Source organism: Mustela putorius, unplaced genomic scaffold (genome assembly GCF_011764305.1).
Source record: "Mustela putorius furo isolate JIRA1106 unplaced genomic scaffold, ASM1176430v1.1 tig00000382_pilon_pilon_pilon, whole genome shotgun sequence".
NCBI classification, from domain to species: Eukaryota; Metazoa; Chordata; class Mammalia; order Carnivora; family Mustelidae; genus Mustela; species Mustela putorius.
Window position 1 is genome coordinate 1,678,338 of NW_025421367.1, and position 12,017 is coordinate 1,690,354.

Consider the following 12,017-nt stretch of genomic DNA (forward strand, 5'->3'; position numbering starts at 1 on the left):
TCTAGCTCCAGTATTTTAAGGAAAACACTTAGGGAAATGATGATTTAAAAGTGCACTTCCTTGGGCACCCAGATGGCTCAGTTGGTTAAGCATCTGCCTTTAGCTCAGGTCATAGTCCCAGGGTCCTGGCTTCAAGCTCGCATGGGGCTCCCCACTCAGCAGGGGGTCTGCTTCTCCCTCTGCCCTTCACTCTGCTTATGTGCCATCTTAAATAAATAAATAAAATCTTTTAAAAAGTAAAAAGATAAAAATTCACTTCCTGAAAAAATATTCAGTGATAGATAACAAAGTAAAATTTTCATATTACAATTCAAATCAAACAATTTTTAGTCAGAAAAATAACAACTATGCCTGTGACATCATGCTGATTCTCCAGTGAGCAATAATCATTGCTCATCATTGTTTTGTATAACTGGGTAAGCTGACTTGTAGGTCCCAAATGATAAGTAATTCTTCACATATTCTTTAATTATGGGCAAATTACCTTTGAAAAATATATTGCCCGGTTCCTGTTTCACAGGATCCTTGTTTCCTCCTCCCTAACTAGCCAGTAGGTGAATAAGAAAAAACAAACAAAACACATCAGAATAGTAAAAGACAGGGCAGGGGGAAAAAAAAAAGACTTTTATCAGCAAGCTGTAGATCTCAGAGTCATTGGAGAAATTGTATAAAATGTAAAAAGTATAACCAAGAGCTGTATTTTTTGCTACAGAATTATCAGTTTAATCCATTGTAAACCTATGTCAAAACAAACTAGACCAAAAAGAAACACTGTTAATTAAACCTGAAGTATAGTGGGTCTACACTCTCATACTTCCTAAGACTCAAGCATTCTACGCAGCTGCTTCTAGGGTTATAAAGACCTACTGAATTGATGTTCCTTAGAATGAATTGAAAACAGATTTTATTTCTACAGGAATCACAGCTGTAACACACAGCTAAAGAAAGGAAGAAGATTGCAGGTTATCCCTTCTTTCCTACCTATCAGCTGTTCAGTTATATCCATGAACGCCATATAAGCTGACAGCTAGTCCGTTTCTTTTATTCCCTCTGCTCACACTAACATCTTTTAGCTTCTATGTTCCCCCCTACCTGCACCGTCTTGTTTTTGCCTGCATCTGTTCTTCATTAGCCTCCCAGAGAGGTAAGTTTTTATCCAACAATATTTGTGGAGCATTCATGATGAGCACAAGACGGAATATATCCATTTAGGAAGATCTGTGTCAAGATTGACGAAGTTGACAATCTTACAAGGGAACAAAGGACAAAAATAGCTGCCACTTTATCCAACAAGAATAAGATGAATTTTTTCATAAGTAGTTTTGTCTGTGCGCGTAGCAACTGAGGTAAAGAATCACTCACTTGATTTCTCATTTGTAAAATGCCATTTTGATACTACCTATTAACATTTCCTTTGGAAGCTATTGTTCCTCATTTGTAAAATGGCAAGAGATTGTACATTTAAAAATAATTATGAACATTTTTAGTAAATCTACATTGTTAAAAAGCTCTCTGTGTTAGACATATAACAATATTTTAAATGCTGAGCTGATTTTTATTACAATATCCTAAAAAATAAAATTAAATTAAAAAAAATACAATATCCTTTAATAACTATCTCTTTTCTGTTATAGGATAGAACATTGAATTATGAAAACATTTATGTGGTGTAAAATGTACTGAACTGAGATATCAATGTAGTTGTCCAAAAATATAACAATGGAATTGATTTAAGTTCCTTAGATTCAGATCTAATACCTTCTGTATAGTTAGATGAAGGTCATATTCTGTCAACAACTTTATTTCAGTGAACTGCAGTATTAAATGTGGATCTTCTCATATGGGTATGCTTGGAATTTTGTTTCATTTTAGTTAATGTAAGCATTCTAATTTGAGTACAGATTTTTGGAGAAAAATATCTGTCATACATTTGTTAACAGGCAGGAGAAATGTAAAGGGACCTTAATGTTTACAGTGTGAAAACAAATGTATACACATGATAAACAAAGTCTTAATATATTGCTTGAGTTTTGTTTGGTTGCAAGTAACAGACACCAGCTAGAGCTAGATTAGACAAATAAATATACTTTTAGGAAGATACTGTCACATCTCACAGAAGCTAAGCTAGAACTTAACTGGGTCTCAGGTAAAGCAGGTATTAAAGCAGGTTCCCACTGTGCCACTGTGGGAATTCATAGACCTTAGGGTATTGCCATTAATAAAACTCAACTATTAGAAACTCTCAGTCTCTGTGGCTCTCATTTCAACTTCCTAAACTTTGGAGATCATGTGATGGCCACTGGTTAAATGAGGTGTTCACCTCTGACCTAATCAACCACAGGAGGCCATATGGAACAGCCATGACTGAGACAGACTCCCTTCTGTATCAATTAAAAAAAAAAAAAAAAAGGAAAATGATTGTCTTGTAGACACTAAGCCAAGAGAGGTTGCCTAAAACCAAAAAGAAAAGAGTATAATAGTTGAATTAAATTTTCATGATCATTAAAGTTGATGGTTATACCTTTAAGAATATCTGTTCACCAGTTACAAGCAGATTATTCCCTAGTTCAGCAATACAACTGAAATGTGTGCTCAGTCTTCTTTTGCAGTATACAGAGAGAAGCATTATAAAATGAATTCAATTTTATTTATATAAATGAACACTCAGATTTTTAAAACTCAGCTCAGTAGGCTTCAATATTTATATTTTTTTTCTTTCGTGCTTTTACAAAGTCTTAGATGTGAAATGTAATCATTCAACTCCATTACATTTTATAGAAAGTTGAAAACCTAATGGTGTGATAAAAGATAAAGTAATTTTTCGATACACCAATACATCTATAAGACAATATGTTGGTTTGATAACTTCTAAGAAATAATCTAGGGTTTCCTTATAAGCATTACCAGATACTAGAGCTTCTGACTGCTCTTAAATTCAAGGATGTTACCCTGTTACTGACTGTATTGGATGGAGGTAATAAAGAAGTTTTTGGTTTTGTTTTGTTTTACTTGCTTTCCAAGAAAGTTAATAATAATCAGCCTTATTTGCTTTAACATTCAGAATTTACCAAAAAGGCAGTTGCTATACGAGTGGCACATAAACATAAGCTAAGAAACCCACGGAGTTCTCTGAAGAATTACATAATCTGCCCTTGACCTTTAGACAACACAAATCTGCCCACTCCGCAGTAGCATAATGAGATGACCAATAGAAATCGTGGGTGATTCTTTGTGATTACTGGAGGTGAAGAAAGAGCTGATTTCAGTGGCTTGTGAAAGACTGCCAAGGTCAAAAATAGCTGAATATGTTTTTCCCCTCCCTGATAATAGTCAAGCACTTAACTTTTCTAATGAATTCCTTTTGTTGCATCATGGGAGTGAAGAATGGAAAGCAGGAAATTGCAAGATGAAGAGACAGGCTTTCATTGTCTGAGCAGCTGACTGGTGAGCTGAAGCAACATCAGGGGGCCCAAGCCAGAACACAAATGACAGAAAAGTACAACAGATTCCTTTGTACATTCAGTGGTATGTTGGATTCAGGGCCAGACACTAGCGGTGAACAGAAGACAGGAACCAAGCATGGATGTCTGTGAGGAGATGAAATTCTTGCTGTTTTGCACACAGCCAAATAACATGCATGGAAACACCAGGGATTTTTCACAAAGCTCCATCTTTCTTGTCCTTCCTTTCTTCAAAGAAGGAAATCAATTAAACTTGGAGCCCTTGACCTTCACCCTGAATCATGCAAATTGGCAAGAATGGCATTCCCTCTGTGACAGCATGCCATGCTGCCTTGAAAGGAATTGCACTGGGAATGAAAGGCAGAGGTTTCTGGAATATAGATAAGGGAGGCTGTGAAAACTGATTCCACTATGTTCCACAAGTTACAACAGCATTACTAGAATTTTGCTGGTATCCATTGTGAGTCATAATCAATGGAATTTTAATAGGAAATGCATGTGTGTCTGTGTGTGTATAGATAATGTGGCTAACTTCTCCATAAAAGTAATATGGCTGATGCAAATAATTTTGATTCTAAAATTAACCTAGAACCATGACTGGGTCTCTGTCAAGAATCCTAGTGTCTGCTTCCAATAAACTTGAGCAACAGCTATGGCCTAGAACCTTCTAGATCAGACCTCAACACATCAGGTGGGGTGACCCGGCCAGTTTCAGATCAGTGGTAACCACTGGCTCAGTTACAATCTATGTCTTATTGTGAATCAGAAACCTTCCAGTAGACAGAACCAAGTTCCAGTACCTAAGCTATTAAAATTAGCCTTGTTCAGGCCCCTGGGTGGCTCAGTCTGTTAAGCATCTACCTTCAGCTCAGGTCGTGATCCCAGGGTCCTGGGATTGAGTCCTGCATTGGACTCCCTGTCCAGCGGGGAGCCTGCTTCTCTCTCTTCCTCTGCCATACCCCCTCCTTGTGTGCTTTCTCTCTCTCTCTGTCAAATAAATAAATAAAAATCCTGAAAACAAAATAAAATTAGCTGTTCTATTTGCAATATAATAAAAAGGAGAAAACGATTGGATGTAGGGAAAAATCATCACATAGGTCCAAAAAAATCTAATATTTATATATTTAATAGAGTCAGTATGCTCTGCTGGATGCTGAAGTAGGGCCTTGCAACTCAGTTTGAATTTTGTTTACTAGGAAAGGTATCAAACAAGAAGAGAGAATGAGGTTTGATGCAATTGATCATTATTAAACTTCCTTCAGCTGAAATGGATGAAATAGGGAGGCACAGGCTCCCTATTTTTTTTTTTTTGTCTGTTAAAGAGTTGCTTTATTAATACAAAACATACAAACTATTAAACACTAAGTAGTTTAAATATCTAAGTCATAGCAAACAGGTGGCAATTCAACATCCAGGGTCGACAGAACACTTGGAGACTGCAACAGATTAGACTCCCATGGTGGAGAGGGTATCTTCAGAGGTGAAGGGGGGCCCAGGTGTAACAGCTTTTCAAGCTCCCTCTCCTCATCAAGGATCATGAGAGGCACTCCATTCAAGGGGAGGTGTGCAATCTGGTGTTCTTCAGGCAGGTCGAAACTCTCAAAATCTAAAGGATTGAAGGGAAAGAATTTTTCTATTTCTGGGTAGGTGTCATCAGAGGCAGGAACAGAGCTTTTTGCTTTGACAGTCTTCTCAGTCACCTTTTTGGCAGAGAAGGTTGGCTGCTTCTGTTTGAGAGGTCCACTAGTCTTTACTGAATTTTCTGTGGCTCTGTTGACAGTTCCCAAAGCCTTTCTGGCAACTCTAGGTATGGCTGCTTGAGTATCATCTGCGCTCTTGGAAGGTTCAGTGGAAGTACTAATTATGAGGACAATGGAATCGGATGGCTCTTGCTGACTGTAATTGATACATTGGAGAAAGACACCAAAAGGCAGAGGGTAATTTCACAAATCAAAAGCAAAATGTGAAATTCAGAGATCCTCCTAGGCTGCATAAAGTAATTCTTTGTAGCCCAGGACAGAAAAAACAAGGGATCTAGGCCAGTAACAGATCTTCGAAGAAGTTAGAAATCTCAACTATATAAAGTCAACTATATATCCAACTGTGCTTGGATAGCAGTGGGACTCTGAGACAGGAGAAGTCCATATTGAAGCCTCAAATCCCCTTTAACACCCTGGGTCTACAGGAAGGTTCTGTCCCTCTCTTTTTAAGCAAGGGAAAATGTCCAAGTTTCCCCTTGCTTAAAAACAATGCAGCAGGGGCGCCTGGGTGGCTCAGTGGATTAAGCCGCTGCCTTCGGCTCAGGTCATGATCTCAGTGTCCTGGGATCGAGCCCCGCATCGGGCTCTTTGCTCAGCGGGAGCCTGCTTCTCTCTCTCTCTCTGCCTGACTCTCCACCTACTTGTGATTTCTCTCTCTGTCAAATAAATAAATAAAATCTTTAAAAAAAAAAAAAAAACAATGCAGCAGCCTCTAGACTGTACCCCAGTCCACGGTAAGGATCTAGTCCCAGGGGCACTTGGGAGGCTCAGTGGGTTAAGCCTCTGCCTTCAGCTCAGGTCATGATCCCAGGGTCCTGGGATTGAGCCCGGCATCGGGCTCTCTGCTCGGCGGGAAGCCTGCTTCCCCCCTCACTCTCTGCCTGCCTCTCTGCCTACTTGTAATCTCTCTCTCTCTGTCAAATAAAATCTTAAAAAAAAAAAAAAAAAAAGGATCTAGTCCCACATCCCTGTCCAGCTACCAGATCAAGACAGCATCAGGCCACAGCAAAGCATGACCACTAAAGTGCTGGGACTAGAGGAGAAGAAATGGACTATATCCCAAAAAAGCTTTATGATTTAGTTAACCAGAAGAAGCCTGGAAATTATGTATGGACCATCGAGTTGGGGGTGGGGAAAGGAGGAAGGGATGCAGATGAAACAGAAGGTTGGATAATGAAGAACTCATTGACTTGGAGATAGTCTTCAAAATATAGGATCTAAGAATGTGGCAAGGACCTCAGAAGATGGTAGTAGTATGCTGATTCTTAATATGTTAATGAGATGGTTCTAATTCTAACTGGGCTGACACTTAAAAGTTTGGAAAGAGCATTGACCCACAGTAGTGAAATAGAAATGGAATAACTACAGTATCAGATAGTGAAAGCAAGCATACTAGATGGATGTCTAAATGAGTTAGAAAAAGGGTGCCTGGGTGGCTCAGTGGGTTAAAGCCTCTGCCTTCAGTTCAGGTCATGATCCGAGGGTCCTGGGATAGCCCCGCAATATGCTCTCTGCTCAGCAGGGAGCCTGCTTCCCCCACACTCTCGGCTTGCCTCTCTGCCTACTTGTGATCTCTGTCTGTCAAATAAATAAATAAAATCTTAAATAAATAAATAAATAAATGGGTTAGAAAAATCTACCAGCTGACCATGTTCCATGGCTGGAGTTGGAGGGCACTTCTATCAAAATGATCAATTACACTCTAGTGAGAAGGGCATCAGTATTGTTTTAAAACTCAGTGTGACTTTTACTCTATAAGAGAAAACAATTGGAAATTCCATTACAAGGGGGCTCAATAGTAGATCTGGGAATTATAGAATCCCAGAATAATAGAGACCAGGTGGTGGTGTTTAACTGTCAGAAATAAAATAAACTCAATATTAGGCTGTTCCAATTAACTTAATGAGCTGCAAGGTTGGTATGGCAAACAGGGGACCTGAATCATAGGGTGCCATGGAAATGGTTGATAAAACATAGCTTCCCCAAGGGCAACCTAGATGGGTAACAAACAAGGGTATTGCTCAATCCATATAATCAAAACTAATCAAGAATGGAGACTAAGGGCACCAGGCCTAATAAAATATTTTAAAATGCTTGCCCAGATTTCAGACCTCAGCCATTTTATAGATCTGAAATATACTGACTTGAAGTCCTCAGAAGGAAGGACCCAGCAAAACTATGAAACTGGGCAAGTATGTAGAAAAATGATCTCATAGGCCTCAGGGACTTACAGATATTTATTCAAATAACCATACAATATTGAGAAAAAGGGAATACAAAAATATTTCAAAGAAGGTTAGGTACTGGGTCTGAGTTAATCTGATTCTCAGAAATGTAAAGAATATAATAAATGTCATACTACCCAAGTTAGTTTACAGGGATTTTACTGGGTTGCCAGAAACACCTAAGGTTTAATTCACTGGTACCTGGCCCTGAATAGGTCCTCAGTATGGATATACTTGGTTGTTCTTACAATTCCCATATAAGTTTCTTCTCCTGATTCACAGATTATATTGTTGTGGGGAAGGCCACATGGAAGCATCTAAAATGGACACCATCCCATTCTCCTCCTGCTAGTCGAGCTGGTAAATCAAAAACAATACTGCATGGAGCACTGGGTATAATACATAAACAATGAATTCTGGAACACTGAAAAGAAATAAAATAAAATGAAAAAAATTGCATCTTGGAGATACTGGCAATGACTACCGCCACCTTTAAAGGCTCAGAGAATGCAGGAATAATGATCCTCATTATATTCCACATTAATTCACTAGTCAAATAGATGAATTCTGTTTGCTATGCAGGATATGGATAATTAACATGGGCTCAGATACATGGTGTGTAGCCATTGATCGAACAAATGTTTTCATTCCTATTTCTTTTAAGAAGGAAGATAAAACACAAAGTTGTAGTGATTTGGATCAGACAGAAGTATATTTTTATGGTCTTGCCCCAGGCCTATATTAACTCTCCTTCCATCTTTTATAATGTATTTGGAAGTGATCTGGACAGTCTGAACATTTATAGAATAGCACACGAGTATACTTTATGGATAATATCATGTTAATGGAATCAGATAAGCAAGAAGTCACAAATGTCAGGAGTTTTGATGAAATGCATAAACTACAGGGGATAGGAGATAGACCTGATGAAGAATCAGGGCCCAATACATTGGTAAAGTTTTGAGGGGCTCAGTGGCCTGGGTCATGCTGGATGTCCCACACAAAATTATTTCATCTCACACCTATGAGGACTTTGGTATGAAGAAAGAGAAGAAGATAGCTCTTTGGGGTCTGTGGCAGAATATTCCACTGATAGGAATAGTGCCCCTTTAATAGATGGGATGAAGCTGTCCAATGGGAGTGGGATCTCAGGGAGAAAATTTCCCTGGAGCAAGTCCAAGCTGCTATGAAAGCAATTCTACAATCTGGACCCTAGTCATGTGAAACTATCATTTCCACATTTCTGCATGGCCCAGGCTAAAGTAGAGGATGACTAAACAGCAACCCTAGAGATAGACTTTAGAGCCATTTGTTTATATTTCAGTGTGGAGAAAAAAAAAAAAAACAAAAAAACTAGAGCCTTCTCCTCCTCCCTGGAGAAGATGTGTTTATATCCCAGAGCAAAAGTCTCTTCTGGAGAGGAAGAAGGCAGACGTGTCACAATTTCAGTGTTCCCCTTTTACAGTGCAACCTCTACCATGCACAAGTACTATCTAGCCCTTGTTGTGTTGCTCAAAGGGGAGTTAGGGCACTGAGGAGATGCTTGCTAATAAATTGTCTTCTCTTATCCAGAGGCCTGCAGTTTCTGTTAATATGTAGTTTGGTAGAAGATAGTCCAGCTAACTTGTTAACTGAAAAGTTGAATAACATTTCAATAGAGATCTTGATGTGATGGGATCCATCCCTTAGGGAGGAAAAGAAAAAAACAAAAAACAAAAGCATATGTGCAATTTCTGGTATGTTCCAGTAGGAATTTTGCAGCATCAATCCTAAGGGTTTTGAAACTAGACAATGCCATGTACCTATAGCAGAGAATTAAACACCGTTTTAAAAAGACAGCTTCTGGGTTGCTCTTTAGCCCTAACAGAGATGGAGATTGTATGGCTGACTGGCATGAACAATATAAGAGCATAACATTTTAATAAGAATACAGAAGGCTAAGTTTAAAAGTGACAGCGAAGAGCACAGGACATGCAGATGCTGCCCCTCCACCCTGAGAGAGAAGAAAAGGGGAATGTGCAGCTCTGCTTGAAAGAAGAAAAGGTTAACACAGGTCTTCTAGGAAAAACAAGATGTCACTTAAATCCAAGGTACACAAAATACTTTTTGAAGAGTTTTGGGATCTGGAGTCCATTACTAATGGAATTGATAGACTCAGGGAAGAAGGAGTTTAGGAGGACTGGAAGAGAGAACATGGGTCAAGAAACAAAAACAGCAAGTGGTATTGATATGAGAATAAGAAAAAGCACCACTGATATAGGAAGATGACCGGGAAGTAGGAGGAGGCGACTTTTCAACCTGTACCCTAAAGTGAGCTGATTACCTACCAAAGAACTCCGATCAACCATGAAATCAACCTGAGATCAGAATTATACATGTCTGGATCTATACAGGGGCAGAAGACGCCAGTGGGCAGGTAAAGAGGAGTGGGAACGTCGGACTGATATCAGAAGATAAAGAAAAAGGGGAGGGAGCCACCAGAGGTGGCCAATTGGAAAGTATTACCCCTAATATGAGAGTGCCCTGCATTTGCGGACCAGCATTAACTTGGAGACTGGTTGAAAGCACTCAAAAAGAGCAAAGGATCACGGGGGGGGGGGGGATTGTGGGAATCGGGGTGGCTAGGGACAGGGCTTAAGTCCCTGGTCCCAGGACATCCTCCCCTGGTGCTGAGCCAGAGAGAGTGCAGCGGAGAAACCAGCTCTTGGTCCCTGCACTGCCAGTGCACCCGAGAATGCATGGGGTCCGGCTCCTGTGAGGGGCTGGGAACCTCACCAGAGGGCAGAACACTGAGCCATGCTACAGAGCCTGAGACACGCGCACCCCACACCCTCCCCTGAAAGAGGCGCAGGAAGGCCCACCTGGCCCTCTTAGACCCGTGCCATTGTTTCAGAGCCTGAGACACTTGCCCCAAACTCTCCCCCGAGAGAGGTGCGCACAAGCCCGGCGCTCTTAGATCCAGAAACACCAGGCACTCCCAGCCCGGGCCAGCAGGAAAATCTCAGTGTATGATCGCTGCTTGGAACCTCTCTGGCAATCTGGAGCTGCCCAGACAGCCGCCACTGCCGTGGTTTTGGGTACAAGCAGGATGTCATGCGTCCCCAGGGACCGCGACTCGGAACCTGCTCTGCCAGCGGCCAAGGGGGAATCTATATGGGCTCTGCAGCCAGACTGAGGCTTCTCTCTGAGAGGGAGGTCAGGGTACAGTTTGTTTTTCTCTAAACCTACAAAAACCATCAAAAGTGGTCAAGAGAAAAAAAAAGTGAACAAACATAAAAACCTCCAGAGAACAAAAGCCTGAAAAAAAAAAACAGTTTCCTCAGAGTCCCCCTGAGGACTTAACTCAGGGAACATCATTGACTGAAAACCCGCGTGGCAGGCCCCTCCCCCAGAAAACCAACCAGGAAAGAAAAAAAAAAAAGACTACAGGAGAACAACCACCACTACTTCATAGGACAACTTTTATTTTTAACTTGTTCCCACTATTCTGGCTTTTTTTTTTTTTTTAATATAGATAATTTTTTAACCTATTTACCATCACAGTGAGATGTCCAGTACATCAAATTCCATAATAACCTTCTAACCTAAACTTCTTGATACGTACACCTGTGTTTTTCTTTTGCATTTCTATTTTTTAAATTTCTTTGTTTTTAATTTTAGTTTAGTTTAGTCTAGTTTATTCCTTTTTTATTTTTATTTTCTAATATTCATGTAGAGTTAAACTTCAAGGTAATCCCCTTTCCCCAATCAATACTACTCCTATAGGTAAAGCAATTTTAATCCCCCTTTATCTTAGGAAAGTTGAGTCCTTTAACAAAGATATCAAGATACATACATGTATCAAGATACATCCAGGAAGAATCAAAACAATCTTCCTCGCCCACACCGAGAATTTAGAACCACTCTCCCATCTTTTTCTTCCACCAGTGTTTCTATGTTTTTGTGTCTGTCCTGATAGTATATAAATCTTACACTTGGGGTTCTTTTTGATGAGGTTCTTCCTTTATTTGCTTATATGTATATATTTTTTCTCTTGTCATATACTTTTATCAGTCTTTTTGTTTGTCTGTTTTTGTTTGTATACTTCCTAAATCTTACCTTGGGGCCCATTTGGGCTGAACCTTCTCTTTTATCTTCCCTTTTTTTCCTGTCTCTCTCTCTCTCTCTTTTCTTTTTCTTTTCGTTTTTCTCTCGTTTAGGTGGGGAATCCTGATTGCTCAGAAGTGTTCCAGGGTGCACCTTGACTGCACCATGGTCAATACATCCAGCTATGTCCATTCAGTCATCTCTCACCAAAATGACTAGGAGGAAGAATGCCCAACAGAAGAAAAATACAGAGGATGGGCCTTCTGCATCAGAGCTAATGGCTATCAACATAGACAATATGTTGGAAAGAGAATTCAGGCTAACATTATCCAGGCAATAGCTAGGTTGGAGAAAGCCGTGGATAACCAAACGGAATTGATTAGGGCCAAACTGAAAGTGACCAGGGATGATGTTCACAATGTTAAGGCAGAGCTGAAAGCTACCAGGAAAGAGGTTCACAATGCTCTCAATGAGTTCCAATCTAA

At 40.0% G+C, this 12,017-nt stretch overlaps 1 protein-coding gene across 1 annotated transcript; it reads right to left on the reverse strand.

Moving 5' to 3' along the window:
- Positions 1 to 4,769: 4,769 nt before the first annotated feature.
- Positions 4,770 to 5,401, reverse strand: LOC123386932 (securin; the record flags this gene model as incomplete). Its single annotated transcript, XM_045079423.1, has 1 exon — positions 4,770 to 5,401. A coding segment is annotated over one exon (570 nt), but the record flags the coding sequence as incomplete, so codon positions are not given.
- Positions 5,402 to 12,017: the final 6,616 nt, after the last annotated feature.